Consider the following 27,178-nt stretch of genomic DNA (forward strand, 5'->3'; position numbering starts at 1 on the left):
TAATTAGAAATAATTGTGTTTAAATTGAGTAGAATATGTAGATAACAAAATTTTTCTCCTAAACATTTAATACAGATGCATATTTAAAAATCAAATACAAAACTTCATTTCATAATATATATATATATATATATATATATATATATATATATATATTATTTTCATTTTTTTTATCTAAATGATAAAGAGGACAGAATAATCTTAACCCCACTATTATATGTTGTCCCATGGCTTGTACTTTATCTTATTACTTTTTAATTAGAATTAAAATTTTATTCTAATAACTCATCTTATAAACCATAATCAAACCAAATAAACTAATTAACACAAAATTATTTTGGTTTGATTTGCTTTTTAATCGTTTGTACTTTTTTAATATTGACTTTTTTATTTATAAACACAATGCATGTAATATTTTAAAGTTGATGAGTAATTAATGATTAATTTGTACTTATGAGATATGATTTTTATTAACCAATCAAAATCAAATGAATCTTTCATACATGAGGACAGTCTTTTAGCCACTGTGTCAAGAAATTTATTTACTTTTAATATGTGATTACTTTAAAATACTTGTGTTCTCTTTTAAAAAAAAATCTTAAAGAGTTGTGTTAAAGACAATTAAAGAATATAATTATTAAAATAACTGTCTAATATTTTAATTATAAAATATTTAAAACGAGTAAGAAACTGCATCTGATTTTGCCACTAAATTATTTTATATTTTATGGTGATTAGGAGTAATATTACGACATCAAACTAGCAGTACAGTAGGTGTCTACTACTCTAATTTTATTGCGTAGCATATACACGTAGTCATGTACAGTAATTGCTGTGCTTCAACTTCATAGCCTACAACTTTTTACCATTGAAAATGGAGAAGGAAATTGAGGTGGAGATGAAGAGCAATTCAGTTCTTAATTAACTGTAAAAAAGACTGAATTAGTAGGCTACGGCGCCATTAAGAGAAAGGTCCCTACTTATCCCTGCTCCCCTCCTATAAATAGAGTACACATTCCCACTAATTTTCCCATCCTTCGTTACCAAACATATCTCGTTTGAGTACATCTGTTGTACGTTGTAGTTTTACTACTGAAAGATGGGTTCCAAAATGGAAATACTGATCCTAGGCCTGCTGGCCATGCTCCTTTTCATCTCCTCACAGGTGGCAGCTAGGGATTTGAAAGAGGGTGAGCTATAAATCATTTTGCCTTATATTCTCTTATTTTGAAGTAACAGAATATTAATAAAGGCTTTTAAAACACTAGCTAGTTTTAAAAAAAAAATCTATAAAAATATATTGCTAATTAATATATTTAAGTTCATGTAAATATATCATTTTTTTTCTTCTATTTTTGTCCTTGTAATATGTTTTTTATTCCCTATTAATTTTTCTTTTCTTTTTATGTAAACTAATTCAAAATGAATAAAATATTATACACAAAAAAATATCTCATGAATTAAAAAAAAATAGCAAATACTAAAGCATTCAACGTTAAAACTTAAACACATGAGGAGAATCCAACTCAAAAGACTAGTTTACATTGAATTTGGTATTTTACTCAATGTAAAACTCTTAAAATTGTCATCAATTTTAAAAGTTATTGTTCATAAAGACTCACTCTATCGATATTGATTTAATGGTAATCCTTTTTTCTTTAAAAGTTTCATTCATTTATTAGTATTTGATTTATATCTTAATCCAATATATAGATAGTTCCTTTCATATCCCAACTCTTAATGAAAATACTAATTAATTATTAGAACTTAAGCGAAGAGTTTAATCTAAAAGACTAGTTCATTAAGTAGGGGATTTTCAAAGTTTAAGTATCATATTGAATTTCGTATTTTATTTAATGTGAGACTCCTAATATTTGAAATTTTTTTTTTGAGAGATGAAGAATTAAAAAAAATGTAATTACACACATTAACAAGATATTTAAGCAATTTTTTAAACCGAACCTTTATTAATATTGTATTTAAAGGATGTTTGCGATACAAGGAGTTTCTGATTCAATCATAATGACACCCCTTCCAACATTTTGTGTCTTTTTCCAATTTATTACTTCCTGCATTTTTTATTCATAGTTGTTTTGTCAGAATTTATCCTTTTTTTCATTGTTATTTTACTAAAATCAATGATTTATTAATTTTTTTCTTCTCATTTTTATCCTTGATAATTAATGTATGTTTACTGAATAATGTGCCTATTTATTTCTAATGTCTACCTATTTTTTCTCCAACTACCTATGTAAAGTAGAGCTGTCAAAATGGGCTCAGCCCAGTGAGCCAACCCGGCCCACCACGGGTTCGAGCCGGGTTGGGCTAAAAATTTTTTGCAAATTTCAGTGTGGGCCAATTTTAAACCCGGCCCACTAACAACCCGGCTCACCCGGGTTCAACCCGTGGTGAGCCGCGCTGACCCACCAGCCCATAAAAAAAAAAAAAAACTTCTGCTATTGGGTTGGGCCAAATAAAACTTCATAGACCATCATAGGTTCTCAATTTTATGTATTTTTTCTTCAAATTATGTAATTAGTGTAAGAATTTATTTACTTTTCTCTAGAAAAGCTTATGTGCATACTATTTTTGCAGGATTAGGCATTAAATTTGATTACATTTTTTTAAATTAGGTGATTTTTTCAAATTAGGTGAGCCAACCCGTTTAGCCCACCAACCCGTGGTGGGCCGGGCCGGGCTCAATTTTTTCCAGCTCACCAATAAACGAGCCAGGTTGGGTTGGCCCACCAAAGGCTCAACCCATAGTGGGCCGGGCCGGGTTACCCGTTTTGACAGCTCTAATGTAAAGTTAATGTTACATTTGAATGGGTAATATGTTTCAAACGAAATACTATAAAAAAAATAGAGAGTAGAATAGAAAAGTAAGTAATAAATATTTTTGAAAATTAAAATATCAATCATTTCTTTAAGTTCCGTGCAAAACCTTAAACGACTATGAATAAAAAACGGAGGGACTATCATTTAACATTATCGTACTCAAATTTTATGCTCACTTTATATCTTTTCCATTTCTTTTATTTTTTCATCTTTCTCATCAATCACATTTATGATCTTGTTTCTCTTCAACGCGCGCCTTGATCCTAATCGCCCCCACGTAAATGGTTAATGATGTGTGGCAATTGCATGCAGGTGATGTTGTTAGAGCGACAAATCAAGTGGGTGGTGGTGGTGGTTACTTCGGTGTTGGGCCTGGTGGTGTCTTCCCTAGGCCTCCTATTGTCTTTCCTAGGCCTCCTGGTGGCTTCTACCGTCCGATTGGCTTCCCTCCTTTTGGATTCTACCCTCCTGGTTCTGGCTTCTACCCTCCTGGTTCTGGCTTCTACCCTCCTTATGGCTTTTACTACCCTCCTCGTATCTTCCCAGGTCAAGGGTAATGGTTGTTGTCATGCACTGAGAACTTGCTCAAGCTGCCACAATCTTCTCAGCATAAGACTCACAAGTTAGATATAATGTGTAGTTAATTCTACGTGTTTCATGAATAAAATCTCGTGTGTTGGAGTAGACAGCAATCACCTCCATACCACTAGATATATATATTTCACAACTACGTACAAATAATGCTCAATAATAAGTTGTTGTGTCTGTGTGATTAGTTTAAGAGCAAACTCAAATATCAGTATGTACAAATAGTTTGTCATAATTAAATCCCGGTTTTATTACTTGTACTGTTACTATATATCATCACCATTAATATTATGTCCTCTCTGTTGTTAATTATCATGTCTTTGTAGATATTTCTTACAACCATATCTACTATTGAGTAAGCAGAGAATTTTTCAAGCTGAATGAAGTTAATTTAATTGAACAATGTCAATGCTGCATTAATTTCCCCTAATTAAAAATGTCTAATAAACTATGAGTAATATAACAACTACATCTACAGGTACAACTCAATCCTAAGAGTCATTTTAGCCCGACGATGCTAAGAAAAAAAATAATCACCAATGAATCACCTAAAGTCTGAGTCTCTATTGCCATAATGATGAAGCAACTTGAATCCCCCTGGTGTTTCCCGTTTCATAACCGTCACTTCGGGAAGTAAAAGTTGTGCCGGTTGATGACTTTGTTGTGGTGGAAGAAAGTAATCAATATTTGTGGTTCTGGTTTTGTTATTCAATAAACTTAAATCCTTATAAATGTCATTTGACGATAGGACCTTGACAAACGGAAAAACTCAACCACAATTTTGTCCAAAAGGGAAAAAAATATCATCCTAATGATTTAGATATGATATACAAAGAAGATAGAGGATCATGCCAACCTAGAAATCAACATGATCCCAAAAAGAAACAGTGAAATTTGTCCCTATTGATTTATTGAGTTTGCAACTAGTTGGAGTATGAGTTGACAATGAGTTTGATGGAAATTTGGTAACTAATTGAAGTATGAGTTGACAATAAATTGTTTGATGGAAATTCGGGCAACTGTTTTTATGGAAATTCTGACAATGAGTTTCATTCAATAATTTTAAAATGACACTACATAAAAAACAATTACAACATACTTTCTAAAATACTTATAAGAGAAATGCAAGTGACTCATTATTTTTAATTGATTAAAATTTATTAAAAAAAATTAGTGAATTTCACATCTTATTTAATTTAATAATTCTCTCTACTAATTTTTAGCTTTTAATAAATTATAATCAATAACAAAGTGTATTAAAAATAGTGTGTTAAAAAGTACATTGTTATCACTTTTTTTTTATTAAATATGTTAAAATTTTGTAATTTTAACATATATGTCTTTATTAGTCTTTGCATCCGTGTTATGCATGAAACTTTTGTTGATGTATGTTTAACAATCGGTTAATATTTGCATGTCAAAAACATTTCTGAGCTTTTGTACGTTGATGTATATTTAGAAATTGGTCAATATTTGCAGGTTAAAAACGATTATGATTTGATGAACTGATCGAACCAGTCATAGGTCCGATTTTTAGTTAAATTAGACGGTCTGATTTGAATTTGATAACACTGCAATATTGTATTATTGTAAAAAAATATAAATTAAACAAGAAATAATATCAATAACAATCATGATGAAAAACTAAATATGTTGTTTCACGTTCTTGCAAAAATGAAAACATAGGTAGTAAAATATAATTGACATGTAAAAAAAATGTCATATAAAAAATAAAGTAGAAAACATAAGGATATAACATAATCAATTTAAATTTCTAATTTTTTTTTATAAAATACAATTGAACTAGTGTTCAAAATTAACATTAGTTTTTTAAGAATATGGTAGTTAGTTGTTTTGTAAAATGTTTGTAGAATGACAGGTATCATGTGCCATCAATATATGGTAGATTTCAAGTTATGTAAAATATTGGCAGATATCATATTCTGTAAATTGGTGTGTTTGGATGGGTAATTTAAATGAAGTAATTCATTTGTTTGAAGAATTTCAAATTCTTTGAGGTGAAATACTTTGTTTGGATGGAGAATTTACAAAGAATTTGAAATTCAAGCATTTGTGAAATTCTTTAAAATAGTAGAATTTCAAATTCTCCCAAAAAAGTAAGAATTTGAAATTCCTCATATTTTTTTTCTCCTTATTTCACTTATATATTTTATCTTATCTCTTCATATTTTTAATTATTGAATATTCAAAAATACTTTAAAAATTATTAAATATGATCTAATATTAATTTTTAAATTATTAAATATTTAAAAATTGGCTAATATTTATTTTTATAAAATTTTATTTAAAAATATCAACATATAAATATATATTTAAAATTAATTTTACCATGGTAGAATCAAATTATCATATTCAAATTAATAATTTAAAATTTTAAAAATATTGAATTGACTTATCCAAACAAAATATTTTAAGAATGATAATAATTGAAATCAAAGTAATTTAAATACCAAGAATTTTAAATTCTTTAAATTTGTAAAATTCCTCATCCAAACACACCACGAAGGAATTTGGATATCTTGTATATGAGCTGAGAAATCCTTGTACCTCTATATATATATATATATATTAGTTTCTTTCATTGACTAATAAAAAAAGAGGGAAGGAGTGTAAGGTGGAGGCCGTGCTGGTGAATGGGAAAGAAGAAGAGTTTTTAAAACGGAAAAGAATTGAAGTGCTAAAGTGCAATATGGATACTATACTAATTTTGGATGCTATAATTATGCGACTGGAATTAGTGATTATCATGAAAATTTTTAGATTTAATTGGTTGGTATTTACGGTAATATTACATCTTTGAAGACAGCAGTAATGTTTTTTTTTATTATTATTTTTTATCTCAATACATTATTGATATAGATTATATCTGTGAATTTTATGCAAAAATTGTAGTTAAATCTATTTGTCAGTAAATTGTTAAAGATGTGATACGTAAAAAATTTATTAAGTGAAGTTGACTCTATTTTAAGTTAGTATGAAAAGATTCTAATTAGAAATTTGAATTGTACCGTTAGTTTATTCATAAGTAAATCAATCGAGTTGCTCATATTTTAATTAGAAAATGAATATTTTATGTTATTCCACATACTCATGAATTTATACCTTTTATATTAAATCTATTGTTATGAATGAAAATATATGATTTACTTAGATAAAAAAAAAAGAAAAAAAATATTTTGACATCCATAAACTAGCAATCTTTCTTTTGGACATCCATTTTTTTTCTTCTCTTTCTCAATTGTAAGCTTAAATAGATATTTAATTGTAAGCTTAAATTGATATTTTAATGTTGAATAGTATCATTTTATATTCTTGTCAATGTTATTGGATGTCCGATTATTAAAAGCTGTTCAAATTTCAAGATTCTTTAAAAAAAAAAAAAAAAAGAAGATGAAGAAGAGAAGACGTCGTTAGTTTAGGAATTTTTTTTAGAAGGTGGTGTGAAGAGTAAATAAGGGAAGTGCAGATAGCATGCCGTCTAGGTTAGTTAAAATACTCTATAGCCCAAATATTATATCATGAAGACTAATGATATGTACAACTCTTTTTTTTTTTTTTTTTTTTTTTTTTTAAGTACACTTCCATTATTTTTATATAAAAAAATCTAAAATATTCATAACTTTTTTTATTTTTAAAATTTTTAATTTTACATCTTTAACTTTCAATTTACAATTTTCTTTTCACACACCTCTTTCTTTCTCTTTTTTAACTTTTACATGCATCATCTTATCTTCTTCTAATTCATCACTTATTTCAGTGGGTAATTTTAGTTCTCTCGATTTTTATATTAGTCTCTTATTTTCTCACTTCTTTCATTTTTTAACATGCACCCAAATCATAGAACTGGTAGGCGACAACATTATAGATATGTGTAATTTCCTCGACAATTTCTATTAAACAAAAAATACATTTTTATTCCAACGCTTCCTTTCCTTTCACCCTTCCATAAACCTTAACATTAAATTTAGTGTTATGAAAAAAGACATTTTTACTATTCCAGAGTACTATGCAGATAGTGAAATCAATGAGAAAACTAAAAGAGGAAAGGAAAATAAATAATGTAAAACTAATTAAAAGAATTAAAATTACTTGGTGAGAGTGAAGAAAAATTAAGGAAATGCATGTGAAAATAAGGAAAAGAGATGTGTAAAAAAAAGTGTTAAATTAAATATTAGGAGTATAAAATTTAAAAATTTAAAATAATAAAAATTACAGATATTTTAAGAATTCAATTATTTATTTTTTAAAAAAAGGGGGTGTAGTTATAAAAAAAAGGAGATGTATATATCATGATCCTATTGATGAACCAAAGTTCCACCAGTTCATTATTTTCTTTCCCTTTTGTAGGGTTAACCGCAAGCCTAGCTAGCGCTAGCCCAAAGGCATATGGGTGTTGTTAGGTGGAATCTAAGGATTACTAAGTGAAATGCAAACCTTTTTCCTCCGAGAAGACTACGACTTTTTTGTCTATTGCAAAGGGAGTGTTCCATTTTATTTTCTTGCTTCTGTACATGCAATTGAAGCTCTTTTCTCCAAGCAACCTAGTTAAAAAGAAACTTTCTAATTCAAATCCAATTCTTAACCCCTTTTTGTTACATATCTTACCAATCCAATTTCTTTATAAGATTCATTAACCCAATCTCTTAAATTTACCATTTATTAATATTAATTATATATATTTTTAGTTCATTCATCATTAATTTATAGTATCCAATTTGTTCTTAGCAAGTATAGCTTTTCATGTATGTATAAAAAAGGTATAGTTCTTCAAATGTTAGACATTAAATTTTCCTCCTGTAAAAAAAATGATAGACATTAAATTTTCCCCGCTTACGCGTAGTACACGTATTAGAAAGTTTTGTAATATAATTAAATTAGTATTTCCATCACGTTTAATTGCTTGATTAAATCTTAATTAAATATTTACGAGAAAAGCTAACAATACTTACTCTATCATTTTTTTTATTATTGACTGAAATTTATTAAAAATTAATAGCAAATATTATTTATATTGACATTAAAAAAAGTGTGTTTATGTATAAATTTATTTGATATACATAATTATAAATAATTTAGTGTTAATTTTGAATGAGATTTAATAATATATAATTATACATTACTTATATTTATATATTTTAATAATATATTAATATATATTTATAATATAAATAAAAATAATTTTTAATAATAAATATTGTGTTATTATGAGATGTGTGAATTATATTAAGAGGGCATATATTTAGAGCTAATTTAGGGTGTGCTTAGCACCTTTAAATGAGTCTTTTAATATTTTAAAAGGGTTGACTAATCATTTTGAGAGACAAAAAACTTTCATGAGGACTCTGGAACTCAAGGATTGAAGCTTTAAAGTCTGGTTTTTCTTCATTTTCTATTTTCTAGTTCATGATTGTACATATCAAATTAGATCAAACTAAAATGAACATGTGTGAGTAAGTCTATTCTTTTTGGATTTTAATGACGAAATACAATAATAACATGATGATTCAAACTTTTATTTCAAATTTTTGTACGACTAAATAATTCCTAATAGTTCATTTAGATTTTGAGGTAATTATCATCTTTTTTCATGAAAACACCCTCTTTCATGTCTATGCTCATATTTTATAATTGGTGCTCTATTTTGCAATTACTTCTTTTTATGAATTGATCAATCATGAGATGAATTAAGAATTTCTTGATGATTGGAGAAACTTTTGAAATTCTGGACTTGAAATTTTGCACCTAATGAACCTATTTTTAGGAATGAATTTAGGTTTATTAAAACTTTGTAATTCTTTTTCGTAATGCAAATTTTATAGTTCTTTCTCCTAAGGAATTAGAGAATAATTAAAGAATTTAGGCTTTTCTCTTAAGGATTAGGATTAAAGTAATTAAGATTTTTTAAATCATTTGATTTTGAGCTGGGTTAAATAAGTTGTTTATGTGAAATTGTGTTTTGGTGAAGTCAAAACCCCAATAGGTTTTTATTAAGTATTTGAAACTAATTTCGGTAGATAAGGTATTCACAAAAGATTAAATGAACTATAGATGAAGAAAAAAGTTTGGTTAACATTTACATGGTTATTTCTCTTACAAATTATTTAAATTTACGCTGTATATTGTTAGATTATTTAAATAATTATAGTTAATATTATTTTTTAAAAAATTTAGATATTAGATGTTAAAATATTAGAATATATTATTGTTGTTAGTCTTAATTTTGTGATCATTATATTAATATTTATTGAGATTAATATTAATATTATTATTATTATTATTATAAAATAATGATTGATAATGTGTTGCTGTGATGAGTTTGGACTTATTAAGAAGGGTAAGTGAACTCATATTGATTTAACAGGAAAAGACCTCTTATTTCTTATCATTTCGTAGTGTAGTTGTATCATTAAGTCTACATAGCATAAAAAAAGACACACACACATAGAAAACTGAATGGATCAAATGTCTTTTATTTATCCAAGTATTTCTAACCTTATTATTTGTTGTTTTATTTATGTTATAATTAGAAATTAAAATACGTACAAATATATGAATTGTTTATTAATTATTAATGTATAACTCATATTGCTTCTCTATTTTTCAATCAACATTGAAAGCTATTTATTTTATAATTGATGGTATAATAAAATATAGTTAAAGTCATGCATGTGTATGTAAATATACACATGTATGTATGTATATTTGTATATATAATTTTTTTATAGAGATTGATGAATTTAGTTTTTCTCTTCATATATCTAGTTACATAATTATATAACACTTTGTTCTCGTTTTACTCGTCTCTATTTTTTGAATGCTTTAAATTGATATTGTGTTATTGAAATTTTGTTTTGATATAGTGTTCTATGAATTCCATTTTATAAATATCAATTACTTTCTTTATTGAACCTACATTGGATAAAAGGCCAAGCTTGAATCATTTTCACATTTGGTGTTGTAAGCGAAAGTGAGACTTTATAATCTACAATTGAACAAGGTTAATATCAAAATAGTTAATGCTTTTCTCATAAGTTATTGCATTGACTTAAGAGGATCCATATTTTATCGTCATACTCACTCTACAAAAGTGAGTGAATCTAATAGAGCAATATTATTTGAGAATCAATTGGAGCATGGTGAAAGTTTTAGGTCGTGAATCGTTGAATTTAAAGATGAAAGTGTTTTTGTTCCTATACCTCTTGTTCCTTTATTAGAGGAAGAGTTGCCTATTTTTTTCCTTATAATAAAGTTATTGATTCTATCAATAATGTTAAAATCCCTTAACAACAAGTTATTGATAGTGAGCATAATCAAGTTGAAGATTTAAGCTTCCATCTAAAAGGTTAAGAAAGCTTTGTAAGTCCATTGGACTCACTAAATTTTTGGAGACTATTTGATTTAGAAAAAAAGTTTGGTTAATATTTACATGATATTATTTAAATTTACACTATATACGAATTTTGATTAGTTAGATATTATAAGCATATTAGCAAGTAAATATTGAGTCAAGTCATTATGGAACAATATCATTCATCATCAAGCATTGAGTCAAGTCTTTGTGGAATGATATCATTAATCATTCATTACTTGTATGATTTAGTAAACTTGTAAAAGATATATTACTTTTCTTGTACACATTTTTTTTTTATTGAATCCTTTTTACTCTAACCAACCTCACTAGATACTTGAATAAAGACTTCTAATATATTTTAATTACTTAAAAAAATTAAAAGCTTTATATACTCTTTCTTAGAATAGCGGATTAAACCTAACTCAACCCTACAAAACCAGTTTGTAAGGTGAGGGTTGCTTTCCACTTATATACTATTTAATTGCCTAATCTCTAGTCGATGTGGAACTTGAGTTTTTCTCAATACACCTCCTCAGTCCTCACGTCCAATACTATTGGGCTTGGTAAGTGGATAAATGGTAGGTAGCCCTTTTTAATGATCTAGGATTGGCGGGACTTGAGTTTTTCTCAATATACACCCCCTCATGCCCATGACACATATATTAATGGCGGGTGGTCCATTTAAAGTGGATCTAAATGGCTCTGATACTATCTTAGAATAACGAATTAAGCTTAACTCAACCTTACAAAATCGGCTTGTAAGATAAGGGTTGATTTTCACTTATATACTATTTAATTGCCTAATTTCTAGTCGATGTGAGACTTGAGTTTTTCCCGATACTCTTGATATAGGTCATGAAGTTACCATTAGGGCTTCAAACCAACTTTAGAGTATCAAACCAAAGACAGATGCAATGTGGATGCTTACAGTGATTTAGTGTTGACGCGTGAAATTTTAAATTTAATCAGAAAACAAATTAACCAAAACATAAAATTTTAAATTTAATCAGAAAACAAATTAACCAAAACAAAAATATTAGGGTTTTTAAATTGTTAAATTGGGAGGGGCCGCTGTACTTTCACCTATATGGGTTCCAAACAACCCATTCTGGTTTGTAGCTTTCTCAATTTGTTCCTAACCTTTGGCACACCTCAAGCTAGGTTGGTTAGAATAATTAATAAATTCATTTGACTTATAAAGACAAAAGGGAAAATACTTATGAAAATGTATCTAACTTATTTTGACCTTTAAAATATTTTATAATTTATATATAGTAAATAAAAATAATATTATGATATAAAACTAATAGTAGCTCTCTACTTATCAACTTTTCATTACATAACATATACACGCAGTCACGTAATAATTGCTATGCTTCAATTTCATAGCCTGCCACTTTTTACCATTGGAGAAGGAAATTGAGGTGGAGATCAAGAACAAATCGGTTCTTAAACTCTATATGAAAAACTTAATTAATACGTTACGGCGACAATTAAGAGAAAGTTCCTAACTTCTCCCTCCTCCCCTCCTATATATAGAGTATACATTTTCACTAGTTTTCTCATCCTTCATCACCAAGTAACATATCATTTGAGTAGACCTGTAGTTTGCTAGAGAAAATTAAGATGGGCTCGAAGACGAAGATACCGATACTTGTCCCTGGCCTGTTGTTGGCCATGCTCCTTTTGATCTCCTCACAGGTGGCAGCCAGGGATATGAAAGAGGGTGAGCTATATATCATTTTGCATGCCTAGCTAATATTCTCATCATCAGTTTTTTAAACTACGAGAATTTTAATAAATGTATCTAAAATACTAGTTGGAAAGATATTACAAATACTTTTTTTTTAGTTATAAACGTTTTATAAGTTATTATTGGCTTTTATATGTTTTTAGTATCTATAATTATGCACCTTTTGTTTTATCGTCCCAACACTATTTTTCGAAATGGTATTTTTTATTTTTATTTTTCTGTTTTGATACCTAAAATAATTTAATTTTAATTTTCATCAAAATAAATTAACAGAATTTAATTTAAAATAAAGCAAATATCAAAGAGATTACAATAAAACAGATATATTCCAAAAATAAAAGGAATAAAAAAAATTATAAGAACCATTTTGAAAATATAATATAAAAACAAAAAATGAATAAAAAAAGTGCAATTAATCATAAGATATAACATCAAATTTTTTTATTCATAAGAACTATTAAAAAAAGTTTACAACACTCAATACATCCTACTTAACCAACTGAGTTAGATATTTTAAATATAACAATGTTTTTACTCTTTCATTTAGTTATTTTTAATTAATATCCTTAAAGCATTCCTTAATCGAAACATTAGATTAATTAAAGGATGTTTACGATTCAAGGGGTTTCTTAATCCTATACATTCGATCATAATTTAATTTAATCCGTTCTCACATTTTGTATACATCTTTATATTTTCTTCTATCTCTATTTTTATCTCGGAAGTCTGACCTCATCGTCATTGGTCAATCACATGTATTATTTCCTTTGTCTTCCCACCTAAAAGAGGTGTGCAAGACAAGATTAATTTTTGCATCGTAAATGTGTGTTGCAGGTGAGGTTGTTAAAGAGAGAAATAAAGTGGGTGATTCGAAAGTGGAAGTTGGTGGTGGGGTTTACTTTGGTGGTAACATCCCTGGCATTGGTGGTATCCCAGGCGTTAGTGGTGGTAACATCCCTGGCATTGGTGGTATCCCAGGGATTAATGGTGGTATTCCAAGTGTTAATGGCGGTATTCCAGGAGTTAATGGTGGTATTCCAGGCATTAATGGTGGTATTCCAGGTGTTAATGGCGGTATTCCAGGATTTAATGGTGGTATTCCAGGTGTTAATGGCGGTAATGTTCCAGGTGTTAATGGCGGTATTCCAGGAGTTAATGGGGGTATTCCAGGCATTAATGGTGGTATTCCAGGTGTTAGTGGCGGTATTCCAGGAGTTAATGGTGGTATTCCAGGCATTAATGGTGGTATTCCAGGTGTTAATGGCGGTATTCCTGGAGTTAATGGTGGTATCCCAGGCATTAATGGTGGTATTCCAGGCGTTAATGGTAACATCCCAAGTGGCGTTATTGGTTGCATCCCAGCTAGTGTTATTAGTGGCATCCCAGGCATGATTGGTTGCATCCCAGGCATCATTCCAGGCCTTCCTGGTAATGGTGGTTTTGGAGGTGGCATTCCTGGTGGACGTGGAGGTTTTGGTGGTGGCATTCCAGGCCAAGGACTAGGAAGAGAGTATTGTCGTTCTGGCTGTTGTGTTTGGGCATTAGGGGGAGCTTGCTTACGTTGCTGCACCACTAGAGCATAAGACTAAGACCCACAAATTAGAGTGTTGTTCTACGTACTTCAAATATTTCATCAATAAAATTTCCTCTTGTGGATACACAATGTTGTTCGACCTTTCACACCACTAGAGATATTTCATAAGTGGAAATAGTGTTAAGTAATATATACGTCGTACTGCATGTGCCTGTGTCATAAGTTTAAGGACTAACTGAAATGTCTAATGTACAAATAGTTTGTCATAAATGATGACTTGAACTTCTACCTCATCGTCATATCATCCTCTTTGCTGTTAATTAAGTTTCTCCTTCTATAATTATCGTGTCATTATAGGTGATGCTTATACATATCTATTAATTCAAAAAGTAGAGAACTTCAATTCTGTGGTATTCTCTAGTACATGGGCAACAAATAAGTCCTTGTGCAAACTGCTCGACTAGAAAAATTTAGATAAAGTTACTAAACTAACCAAATCAATTAGGTAATGTCACTATAATAATTTAAGGGTTTTAAATTAACCAAATTTTTCTAAGAAGCATTTTAACTAACGGTTCATGTGCACCTATTAAAACTTACTAAATATCACTTTGCAAACTAACCGGAAAGAAAATTTGAAAACAAACCATAATGTATGAACCATTAACCGGAAAATTTAACTTTATTTATAAAAGTAAAAAAGGTAATTCTTATAATAGTATTTATTTATTTCTTTTTCAAACTAAATTCTCACTAGAGTGTTCGAGATGTAGTTTAGTAGTTCAATTTTTTATTTAAAAATCATTTAAACTAAACAAGAAAATTAAATGCAATTTGGTTGAATATACTATGAATTCTGAATCAAAACAAACTAATTTTTTAAAGTTTTATTTGCTTTGACTCAATTTTTTCAATTTTAAAAATTATTTATGAATTAACTAAAAATATATAATATTATGTTAATTGCTCATGATTCGTAATCAAAAATAAAATAAAAATTACACAAATACTAAAAAAATTGTTTTAATACATATTTAACATCAAACCTCATCTTATTATTTTAGTAGAAACATTTATTTAATACAAATTTTAGTTATCATTATATATATTTATATAGTTTGTTACTTAAAAATAAAAATTATTTTCAAATATCGTAAATGATTCATAATTTTTTATTTTAAAAATCAATTTAGTAACTAACAATTTTATAAGATATTTTTTAAAATTTAATATATTATTATAAAAAATACATTTAGGAGAAAATAACATCTTTTCTTACACATTTAGGAGAAATTAATATCTTTTCTTAGCTTACAATTTAGTATCTTATACAGTTTTATAAAAACACTTTTTATATTATGTGTAACTGCTTATACCATACATTGAGGGAAAAAAACCTTATTTACGTATAAGTATGATTCAATTTTCTTTGGATTGATTTCATATTCTCAAATTATAAACTGAGTCGAATTATGTGATTTTTTTTTTGAACAGCAAAAAATTATATATTGATGAGGTATAAGAAATATCTTTAAATCTTTTACATAAATAACATAATATGCTGAATCATTGTTAGCCATAATATACTTTGTGAAAGAAGCATATTATTTGCTAAACATGTACTCAACCCCAGAATTATGTCATTTAAGAAAATATAAAATCGAACCAAACCACTAGTTTAGTATTTTCTATAGATTTGCAATTTTTTTTATTAGTTTTCAGTTTTGTATTTGAGCTAATTCGATTTTGAACACTTCTAATAATCACTCAAAAAGTTGATTTCTAATTAATTTTTCTTATCAAACAACTATTGTTTTTACTTTATTTTTATTTATTTCTCTTCTCTTCACATCTTTCTTATCTACTTTCTTTTTTCCTTTTATTTTTTTTTTCTATCGAACACAAATATTTTAACTTCAAAATTTTAAAAATAGGAATATATAAATATATAATTAGTGTTGTTCTTACCGGGGATCCGAGGTAGAGGTGATTTGCTGGGTAAGATCGGTGAGCCTCCTTCGCTGGTAAGTTTGATGTTCCAAGATGGGGGTGGTACCTACAAAAGAGACTCCGATGCCAAAGTTAGGGTTTGTGGGAGTATTAGTCTCGTATAAATAATGCACGTACCTTAGTATGAATTAGAGTTTTACTAGGCTTTGGGCCTGAGATCAGTCATGACCTGTTTGGGTGACGAGCTGACGTCATACAGTGCGTGTCTGAGGTCGCTTTGCGCTGAGATGCCGAGTTCGAGCTCGGCATAGCGGTACGGACAGTACACTAGCCCCCCGAGCTCTGAAGACCGTGGGTCGAGGAGTTAAGACCGAGCTTGTCAAAGAGCAGTGACCCTTCGCGTACGCCCGCCTGTGAAGACGCCATGTGTCATAACTGTCGCTTCGTTCTCGAAAACGTGTGGGCGGCATGTTAATGAGGAGGACGGTTATGCAATGATGGTTTCGCCTCATCATAATGAGTTTCATTAAATGTGTCATCAGGTGCTCTCTCTCTCCAACACGTGTCGTGGCCGTTTGAAATTCGGGGAGCCCTTTTCTCTCTCTCTCACGCCTCTTCCCTTTTTCACTTTACTCTTTTTTGTTCTTTCAGCTTCTTGCGTACGCCGGTTTCGTTCTCCTTTGTCGCCATTTCCGGCAACTGAGTTCTCCTCCTTCCTTATTGTTCTTTCATTTGTCAAAGGAGTACCAGGTACTTCGATTTCCCTGTTCTTTCTTTCTTCTCCAATCTTTCCCTCTTCGAGTCTTTTTGTTTTCTTGATGGCTGGAGAGAGTGGTGTCGGATCTTTCGTGCCTGCCAAGGGCAGGGGTAGGGCGCGCGGAAAGGCGGTGGCTACCGGAACGGCCGCCACCGAAAAGAAGAAGGCAGAGAACCCACCCAAGGATCTCGTCCCCGACGTTCCGGGCTACGACTGGGTCAGGCGCGACATGGGGGAGTTCCAGAGTGTATTCAGGTCGTTCATGGAGATCAATGCGATTAGAAAAACGCATAGGATTTGTGACTCTTCCGTCTCTAAGTTTGTCCGGCTCGAGCCTTGTCAGCCCGATGAGCGTGTGTATATGGGGAGTTCTTCTGACCCTCCCCATTTCTATGTATATCAGTGTCTTTTTAGGGATTTAGGTGTCTGTCTTCCTTTCACTCAATTTGAGTGTGACTTTTTGAATTTCATCAACTCGGCTCCTTGCTAGTTACACCCCAATAGCTGGGGTTTTTTGAGGGCTTTCCAAGTCATGTGTTCGGCCTTGGGGATAGAGGTGTCTCTGCCCGTTTTTCTTCATTTTACCAGTTAAAAATGGGCGTTCCTCCCTATGGTTTAATGTCTCTGAGTGGAAGTAAGGATGGGGGTCTGTTTTCCCTTTACTCCCAGTCATATAAAAATTTCAAACAAGAATTTTTCTAGGTGGCGCTTGTAGACGTCGACCCGTTAGAGGATGGGGCATTCTATTTCGGTGGGTTGCTGAAGTTCCCCTTCTACTGGCGGCCGGTCCCGACAAGGTTTCACGGAGTGGGGGAGTTACAATTGACGGCTTTAGAGTCGACCGCCATTAAAAACCTTGAAGCATTTCCTCGCCCGTTGGATTGCAAGCTCGTCATGTCGCTTGCGAACTCGATGTACAAGGAGAGGGGCTTAGAGAGTGAGTACCCTGTCTTTCTTAGATTGTTAGGGTTTGTGAAAGCTTATTTTGCTGATGTGTCTGTTCTTTGTGTTCGCAGGCATAATGGGCAGGAACAAATGACGTGAGTTGAAGCACCGCTAAAACATCGCCGAGATCGAGGTTCCAGAGCCCCAAGAGGAGGAGGTTTCCCTCCTGAAGACGAACAGGAAAAGGAAGAGGGGGGGGGGGAAGGAGCGAGGTCGCACTCGCGTATTGTATCTTCTGGAAGCTCGGAGCTTGCAGGCTTCTTCGTGGATTTGAGCTTCGTCTCTAAGCTCGTCAACTAAGTCGAGGTCAACTGCTAACTCTTGAGCGTTCTGCTCACTGTTGAAGACTTGGCGTCGGTGAGATGTCTCTCTGATTTTCACTAGAATCATTGCGTCAGCTCCGTAAGTCAGCCTGTAAGGCGTTTCTTACGTTGTTGACTGGGGGGGTGCAATGATACGCCCAGAGGATGCTGGGAAGCTCGTCGGCCCACTGTCTTTTAGCGTTTCCTAGCCGCTTCTTAAGTTCTCGGAGGATGACCTTGTTGGCGGCTTCGGCCTGGCCATTGGGCTGGGGGTGTTCCACCGAGGTTGGGAGATGCTTGATACCGAGCTCACGGAGGAAGTCCTCGAAGCCTTGTGCGATGAACTGCCTACCGTTGTCGGTAACGAGGGTGTGAGGGATTCTGAATCTGCAAACAATATTCCTCCAGGTGAATCTCTGTACATTTTTGGTGGTGATTTTGGCGAGTGGGCATGCCTCGATCCACTTGGTGAAGTAGTCGATCGCCACTAGGAGGAACTTGAGTTGACCTTTTGCGGGGGGAATGGCCCGAGGATGTCCATTCCCCACTAGGAAAAAGGCCATGACGACATCATTTGGTGAAGAGTTTCGGGTGGTTGCCGATGTGTGTTGCCGAACTGATGGCATTCTTTGCAACTTTGTACGTAGTCCTGGCAATCTGATTTCAATGTGGGATAGTAGTATCCTGCTCAGAGTACTCTGGTCGCCATTGAGCGTGTCCCGGAGTGCATGCCACATATGCCTTGGTGGATTTCCTCGATGACATAGGCTGCCTGAAATGTAGTTAAGCACTTGAGCAGAGGGGTGGAGATCCCACGCTTGAACAGTTCGTCGCCAACAATCACGAACTTGGCCGACCTCAACCTCATCTTCCGAGCTTCATCCTATCCTCGGGCAAAACACCTGCCTTCAAGTAGCTCCAGATGCCTGTCATCCATCCCTGGTCTTCGCTGTTGCTAGTGTTGACGACCTTGTTGTCTAGGCTGGGTGAATGCAAGGTCTCCTAGATGATGGTCCGATGTTGTCTAGGGAGTTTGGTGCTGGCGAGCTTTGATAGGAGGTCGGCTCTAGTGTTTTGTTCTCGCGGTACATGTTGCATAGTGAACTCGTTGAAGGGCGAGATCTGTTGTGATGCCATGTGGAAATATCGTTGTAGGAGAACGTCCTTGGCCTGGTATGTTCTACTGAGCTGCTCTACCATGAGTTTCGAGTCGCTGTTGTAACTCACTCTCTGAGCCCCGAGGTCATGAGCCAGCCTTAGCCCTGTGAGAAGCGCCTTATACTCTGCCTGGTTGTTGGTCACCTTGAAGCTGAACTTGAGGGATTGCTCCAAAGTGACTTGGTTCGGTCCTTCCAAGATGATGCCTGCACCACCACCCTTAGAGTTGGAGGACCCATCAACGTGCAAAGTTCATACTTGTGGTTCTTCGACTAAGTTAGGCGTGAGTTCGGATACAAAGTCGGCCAGGCATTGAGCTTTCAGGGCGCCGCGACTTTCGTACTGGATGTCGAACTCGGACAATTCTACCGACCAGGCTATCATCTGCCCGGCGAGCTCCGGCTTTCTCAGAATCTGCTTGATTGGGTAGTCGGTCTTGACGACCACTTGGTGACTTTGAAAGTAAGGTCGGAGACGCCTGGCTGCCGTGACAAGTGCCAGTGCGAGCTTTTCGATGGTCTGATACCTTTTCTCCATGTCTTGGAGGACTCGGCTGATAAAGTAGATCGGCGTTTGTGTTTTTTGGTGCTCCTGCACTACAACCGTGCTGATTGCGCTTTCTGCCACCGCCAAGTAGAGGAGGAGGTTGGCTTTGTGGTCCGGCCTCTAAAGGATTGGCGGAGTAGTGAGGAAGGTTTTGAAGCTTTTGAAAGACTCCTCGCATTGGTCCGTCCATTCGAAATTCTTTGGCTTGTGCAGCAGGGTGAAGATGGGTCCGGCCTTGTCCGCCAACCTGGGGATAAAACGGGAAAGGGAGACCAACCTTCCTGCCAGACGCTGGACATCTTTCACGGTCTGGGGACTCTGCATCTGAATGATGGCTTTCCACTTTTTCGGGTTGGCTTCGATCCCCCTGCTAGTGATCATAAAACCAAGGAACTGACCTCCCTGGACACCGAAGATGCATTTCTCTGGGTTGAGACACATGTTGTGTCTCCTGATCTGGCCGAACACCTCGGAGAGGTCGGCAGCGTGGTCCGCGGTCGAGGTGATTTTGACCACCATGTCGTCAACATAGACTTCCATGTTTCGCCCAATCTACTGGTGGAAGACCTTGTCCATCAGTTGTTGGTAGGTGGCCCCTGCGTTCTTGAGACCGAAGGGCATCACTCGGTAGCAGTAATTGGCATGATCGGTGATGAATGATGTATGCACCTCGTCTGGTGGGTACATCATTATTTGGTTGTACCCAGAGTAGGCGTTAAGGAAGTTGAGGACGGCGTGCCCGGATGCTCCGTCTACCAGCTTGTCAATGCTCGACAAGGGGTACGAGTCCTTGGGGCATGCCCTGTTCAAGTCGGTATAGTCGACGCATATTCGCCATTTCCCTGAGTTCTTTTTTACCAACACCACGTTTTCCAGCCATATGGTGTAAATGACCTCACGGATGAAGCCGGCGTTCAGCAACTTTTGTGTCTCGGTGATGATAGCCTCCCGCCTCTCACCACCGACTTTCCTCTTCCTCTGGGCCACTGGTTTCGCCTCCTTATGAATTGCTAACCTGTGACAGATGAAGTCAGCGTCTATGTCTGGCATGTCGGCACTGGACCATGCAAAGAGGTCGGCATTCCTGAGGGTCTCAGCTTCGAGCTGTTGCCGCAACTCCGGGTTCAACTGCCTGCTAATTTTCGTGCACTGCCCAGGAAGACTTCCGATCTGAAGGTTATCGAGCTCGTCGATGGGACTTGGTCGTTCATCATGGGAGTCGGACCTCGGGTCGAGGTCAGTGATATCCTCGTGGGTGATGTGAGCCACTGTGGGGGGATCACTCCGGCAACGTTCGTCGGATGAGGAGACCCTGAGGCTTTCGGCGTAGTACTACCGGGCTGTCTTTTGGTTTTCCTTGACGGAGATAATCTTGTCGTCAGTCCCAGGGAATTTCATGGTGAGGTGCGAAGTAGACACCACTGCTCTAAGCTGGTTAAGCGTCGGTCGTCCAATAATGATGTTGTAGGACGTGTTGGCCTCGACAAGGAGATATCAGACCATGATCCGCCTGGTGTCCGGAGAGGTCCCAAAAGTTGTCAGCAGGTCCACGTACCCTTGAGTGTGTACTCGCTCTCTTGCAAAACCAACTAGGGGCTCTGTGTGAGGTTGGATGAGAGTGAGGGATATCTAACCTGAGGAACGTCGGCCAATACAGGACGTTAGCCGAGCTCCCTTGGTCGATCAATGTCTTGTGGACCTCCCAATTGGCGACTTCCACGGCGATGACACCATTGGGTCATCCTGGTTGGGGCTGACGACAACGTAGTCGTCGTCAGTGAAAGTAATCAGAGGCGAGCTTTGATGCGAGGCCGAGGTAGCGGAGTGAACGTTGTTGATGCTGCGCAAATGTCGTTTCCACGCTGAGCTACTAGAGCCTCCCCCTGCGAAGCCACCTGCAATTGTGTTAATGACGCCCCGCAAGGGGGCTGACCCTGTTTCCTGGCTTACCTCGGCATGCACTGCGCCGCTGGTGTTTTGCTGAGAGCCAGAGGGTTGGTTCGTGCGAGCTCCCGAACCGTGACCTCTACCTCGCCCTCGTCCGTCGTAGCCTCCTCTGTGACTCTGCTGTCGTTGGACATATTGACCGAGGTGACCTGCCTGGATGAGTTCTTCGATACGGTCTCGGAGTGTGCGACACTCTTCAGTGGTGTGACCGTGGTTTCGGTGGTATCGGCAGTGTTTGGACTTGTCTGCACTGTTAGGAGTGTGACCTGGTGGTGGCAGGGTGAGCAGATTGCTATTATTTGCCTCCTCCAGGATGTGAACTCGGGGCGTATTCAGGGGAGTGTAAAAGTCGTATCTCCCCGCCTTGCTTGTCCTAGCAGTTTCCTTGAACTGGTTATCATTGGTGACCTTCATCTTGTCTTTGTGGCCACTGTCGGGCTTCGCTTGTGATTTTCCGCGAACCTGGTCACGGAAGGCAGAATGTTCTTCCATTTGGATGTACCCAACAGCACGGGTACGGAGCTCGTCCATATCGCGAGGAGCTTCATGACATAGACTATCAACAAACGGTCCGGGCTTGAGTGCCATGAGCATGGCGTGTAGGGCGACCTCGGGATTCAAATTTTGGATCTTTACCGAGATGGCGGCGAATCTTTCCATGAACGTCCGAAGTGGTTCTTCGTCGCTCTGTTTGAGACTGACCAGGGTAGCTGACGTTATGTGATGAGATTGGCTTGTCGCATACTGTGCTATGAACCGTCTGACCAGGGTGCCGAAGCTATCAATTGACTCGGCAGGTAGCTGGGTGTACCAGTTGAGCGCGGCCCCTTTGAGCGAGGTCAGAAAGACCCTACACAGTATAGCATCCTCATTAGTATAAAGGTTTACCTGTGTGGTGTATAGATCGATGTGTTCGTCCGGGTTTGTCGTGTCATCGTAGCAATCGAGGTGGAAAGGTTTCCAGCCAAAGGGAAGGGGCGTCTCCATGATGCCATCCACAAAAGGATGACGGCGGAAAGTCGCTTGATTTCCCGTGACGTGTGTAGGTACATTACTGACGTCATGGGCCGACCTGTTCGTCAGTACGTGGGACCGATGTGTGGCAGGCTTGGGAGTCGGTACCCTAGTCGCGGTTGGCGGTTGAGAAACCGAGTGGCCCTCCTCCTCGTGCAGGTTGCTCTGTGGAGGGGGTTGATCAGAGGGACGCCGAGGGAGCTGAGCGCGGATACGCTCGTTCTCGGCGCGCAGCGCTGCTAGGTCAGCCTCGTTAGCGGTACGCATCGCGGCTAGGTTAGTTTCGTGCTTGGCACGCATACTTTGCAGATCGGCGGTGTGTTGCTGCCGCATCTGCTCGACCTGCTCGATCAGTCTCCTCAACGCTGCTTCGTTATCCATGCTAGTTGCGTGATCTAGGTCGTCTGTTGCGCGTTTGCTATGGCTTCTGGTGAAAACCATACGAGTGGCCGATAAGAGCTGTCTTGATCGGCTCCGCGGTGGGCGCCAAATGTTCTTACCGGGGATCCGAGGTAGAGGTAATCCGCTGGGTAAGATCGGTGAGCCTCCTTCGCTGATACGTTTGATGTTCCAAGATGGGGGTGGTACCTGCAAAAGAGACTCTGATGCCAAAGTTAGGGTTTGTGGGAGTATTAGTCTCGTATAAATAATGCACATACCTTAGTATGAATTAGGATTTTACTGGGCTTTAGGCCCGAGATCAGTTATGACATGTTTGGGTGACGAGCTGACGTCATACAGCGCGTGTCCGAGGTCACTCTGCATTGAGATGCCGAGTTCGAACTCGGCATAGAGGTACAGACAGTACAAGTGTAAAATAAATAAATATTCAAAATTTTAATAATGAACTTCAAAAAGTATATTAAGAGGTTTCTTTTAAGAATGACCTTCAATAAAACTAAGCATATATAAATTAACGCTTAACTTTTTGAAATATCTCTCGACAAATACTAACGATAAATCGGAAGAAGCAAACAATAGTTAATATTTATACTGTATTAATTGGCACATCATTTGGTATTGTGCTTCATGCTTGATTAAAAGAAGTTCAAATTTTGTAGACAACTTTTATGAATGTCGAATGGTTAGCCATTTGATGATATAAAAAAACAACATATATACAATTTTAATCATTATTTTATCTCAAGGTATATGCGGCCAAATATATGTCTTTATCTTATTTTATCTCACATCTTTTAAGATTCTTTCTGTAATTTTTTGTCATATTATTAGTTATTTTCAACTATTATCTTAATAATATCAAGTCCACATGCAAGCATTATTAACTATTGTGATTCAGTTATTATAACAATGGCGATCAAGCTTTGTTCTTGCCTTATAATATTTTAATTAATGACTTTTTGAGATAGGTAAATGAACACACTAAGATTATATTCTGGAAAAATACATATATATCATAGAATGGTTCATTTTTCTCTCTCCTCCCCTCCTATATATAGAGTATATTATTTCCCCCTAATTTTCTCATACCAAACATACATCATTTGAGTTAATCTGCTATAGTTTTCAACTGAAAGATGGATTCGAAGAGAAAGATACCAATACTTATCCCTGGCCTGTTAGCGATGCTCCTTTTAATCTCCTCACAGGTGGAAGCCAGGAAATTTATAGAGGGTGAGTTATGCATCATTTTGCCTTATATACACTCTCATGAGTATATATTTTAAAGTAAGATCGATAATTAAATGCTTTTATAACACTAGTTAAAATTTTAAAATATAATAAGTTTATGAAAAGATAATTAAGCATTACATATCACATTATATATATTTTTTTTCTGTCTTATAGGTTTTTAAAATTTATAATTGACTTAAACTTTTTTGTTCATGTAATTACGCTTATATATTATCCCTGCAACTTTTTCTTTAAATGATTCTTGCAAAAAAAAATCTTTTGTTTGGCTATATTTTTTTTTGTCATTGTAATATATGGATAATTTACTTAATTTTTTAGTCCATCTTTATCATTTTTCTCATAAAAATTAATTTAAAATGTGCAAATATTACAGGGGTTAAAAAGATAGATATATTACAGAAACTAAGACAAAATAATGATAAAAAAAAATTATTCAATCATATCAGTTTCTTTTTTCATGAACAAAAATGAAAAAAAAAAAAAAAAAGCAAAGTACAACGCATTATAATCCCAATTATTTTTTAACTTTTAATTAATATCCTTAAAACATAAATCGAAGCTTCAAATTTAGAAGTTGTTTACAATTAAAGGAGTTTCTTGATCCTATCATAAAGGACTCATCACCTTCGGCATTTTGTATATTTTCCAAATGATTCCCATTTAACCTTTTGTGACCTCAATTTTTATGTTCACTTTATTTATTTATTTCTTTATTTCTCATCTCATCTCATCACCGTAGGTAGTCGCCCACGCATAGCCGGCACCCTACGCATTGATGAACGTCCTGGAGATGGTGCTGTCTTCCCTAGTGGTAAGGGTCATGGTTAAATTTTCTTAAAATCACTTTTAAGAAGAAAAAAAATGAAATTAGTTTTTCTATAAAATAAAATTTATTTATTTATAAACTAATTTATAGAAGCTCTCACATGTTAATTTTTTCAATTCTTTTTAAATGTATTTCATGAATAACATCGATCTCACGTAGTGAGAGGCATGCATGCAGAGAGGCTTTTCTTCTGCCCCCACCTTTTACAGCACACGAGACATATTTCACAAGTAGATATAATGTTCACCTAGACTTGGTATTTTTAATATTAAAAATAGTTTTATATAATTTCTTAATAATTTACACATTATTTTAAATTTAAGCGAAACATCCGCATTTTTTTTATATAATTATAATTAAAAATATAGTTTTGATTAAAGTATTCTTATAAATGGCTTATATATAAGAATATATTAAATAATTTTTATTTTAATTTTATGAATGTATATATATATATATATGTATTATTTACTATTTTCTTTATAGTTTATTTACTATTTACTATTTATAATCATTATTTATTATTTTCACTATTTATGATAATAAGAATATTTATGAATGGTGAAAATAAAGATGAAATTATTTAAATTATTTTTACCATCAAGTCAAATAATCATTCAGTTATCATATTTTTAATCAATAAAAATTATAATAATAAAAAAAATTCAAATTTAAGAACTTATACATATTACATTAACTCTTAACTATTAGATTTATGCGGTTATGACACATGATAATATAATCTGATCACATGTTTTTATATATTATAACATAGCCATTAATTATAATATATTGTTTCAAAATAGTGACCGTTCACGTGTTTATTAAAAATATTTCAAATTTAAAAGTTACCATATATTATAATATAATAATTAATACTAACATTTAATATGAAGTAACCATATGGGAAGACCATTTTCTTAAGTTTATTCTTATTTTTATTTGAATATCATCAGGCCTTCATCAATGAAAGTTATTTTTGACCGATAAAAAAAGTTACAAAACTATAAGTAATATTAGCCTCTTACAAAACTATAAGTTATCTTTCTCTTTTTCTCCTATCCCTCTTAATGGGAGAGTGCAAATTATTCATCTTTTATCGTAAATGGTTCGTTTTATAAGAGTTAAATGCATGTGTTTGCAGGTGAAGGTGTTAGCGAGAAAAATGGAGTGGGTGATGGTTACCTAGATATCATTGGTGGCATCCCACGCATTGGTGGCATCCCTCGCATTGGTGGCATTCCTTAGTGTCTATGTATTTCATGAATAAAATCTTGTGTTGTTAAGAACCATATATGGGTGCAAAGACCTTTGTCTTTTGCTCCAACCTTTCTTACCTTATGTTTACAAGTCAAAATTATGTTTAATAATATGTCACTGTGCCTGGGTGATTAAGTTTAATTAAGAGCAAACTGAAATATCCACTGTGCAATTAGTTTCTCATAAATCGTGACTTTTATTTATATTGTTGCTATTTAGCATCATCATTTTTATCATCTCTTTGTTATTATATATTATTTATTTAGAGTGATGATAAGTGGAAACATTCACTTCAAATATCAATACTTGTTATTTTTCTAATTAATAATCTTATTATAAACTTAAAAGGAGGATTTACGATACAAAATTATAAGTTTTTTCTTTATCAGTGTACCTGAATAAGGATACACCAATGATCTTCTTGTATTCTGAAGGCCGAACGAGTGTTCTGAACGAGTATTCCGATCCAACGTGAGTAGACGGGTTTGTACCTGCAAAAGGCACTCCGATGCTCAAGTCAGCACAAGCACGGAAATCTAGAGTAATTAATGAACAGTGACGTTACCTTTTGACCTGAGCTATTTATACTGACAATCGTGGGCCCTGGACCTTATGGGCTTTGTAACATACTTACCGTATTAGGTAATATTTCTTAATCAGCTAATTAACCATTAATCATTTATTAAAGATAATTAATAAAGATAAGCCGATCCAGGTGACCGATTGGCAATC

At 34.4% G+C, this 27,178-nt stretch overlaps 2 protein-coding genes and 1 long non-coding RNA gene across 3 annotated transcripts; all 3 read left to right on the plus strand.

Moving 5' to 3' along the window:
* Positions 1 to 1,021: 1,021 nt before the first annotated feature.
* Positions 1,022 to 3,738, plus strand: LOC109807720 (uncharacterized). Its single transcript, XM_020370313.3, has 2 exons — positions 1,022 to 1,190; positions 3,151 to 3,738. The coding sequence occupies exons 1-2, from the start codon at positions 1,100 to 1,102 to the stop codon at positions 3,393 to 3,395; spliced, it is 336 nt and encodes a 111-aa protein (XP_020225902.1). The 5' UTR covers positions 1,022 to 1,099; the 3' UTR covers positions 3,396 to 3,738.
* Positions 3,739 to 12,354: 8,616 nt separating this feature from the next.
* Positions 12,355 to 14,478, plus strand: LOC109795336 (uncharacterized). The gene is made up of 2 exons (XM_020354796.3): positions 12,355 to 12,524; positions 13,386 to 14,478. The coding sequence occupies exons 1-2, from the start codon at positions 12,425 to 12,427 to the stop codon at positions 14,132 to 14,134; spliced, it is 849 nt and encodes a 282-aa protein (XP_020210385.2). The 5' UTR covers positions 12,355 to 12,424; the 3' UTR covers positions 14,135 to 14,478.
* Positions 14,479 to 24,180: 9,702 nt separating this feature from the next.
* On the plus strand, positions 24,181 to 26,587 carry LOC145951892 (uncharacterized). The gene is made up of 3 exons (XR_014429827.1): positions 24,181 to 24,339; positions 25,100 to 25,171; positions 26,331 to 26,587. It is a non-coding gene; the product is annotated as an uncharacterized LOC145951892 (long non-coding RNA).
* Positions 26,588 to 27,178: the final 591 nt, after the last annotated feature.

The sequence above is a fragment of the Cajanus cajan genome, chromosome 9 (genome assembly GCF_000230855.2).
Source record: "Cajanus cajan strain Asha chromosome 9, NIPB_CcT2T_4, whole genome shotgun sequence".
NCBI classification, from domain to species: domain Eukaryota; kingdom Viridiplantae; phylum Streptophyta; class Magnoliopsida; order Fabales; family Fabaceae; genus Cajanus; species Cajanus cajan.

Excerpts from the sequence above, each read along its gene's own strand:
- LOC109807720 (XM_020370313.3), top strand. The coding sequence starts at position 1,100 with ATGGGTTCCAAAATGGAAATACTGATCCTAGGCCTGCTGGCCATGCTC. Across the intron at positions 1,191-3,150 it reads AGCTAGGGATTTGAAAGAGG|GTGATGTTGTTAGAGCGACA; the intron begins GTGAGCTATAAA and ends AATTGCATGCAG.
- LOC109795336 (XM_020354796.3), top strand. The coding sequence starts at position 12,425 with ATGGGCTCGAAGACGAAGATACCGATACTTGTCCCTGGCCTGTTGTTG. Across the intron at positions 12,525-13,385 it reads AGCCAGGGATATGAAAGAGG|GTGAGGTTGTTAAAGAGAGA; the intron begins GTGAGCTATATA and ends TGTGTGTTGCAG.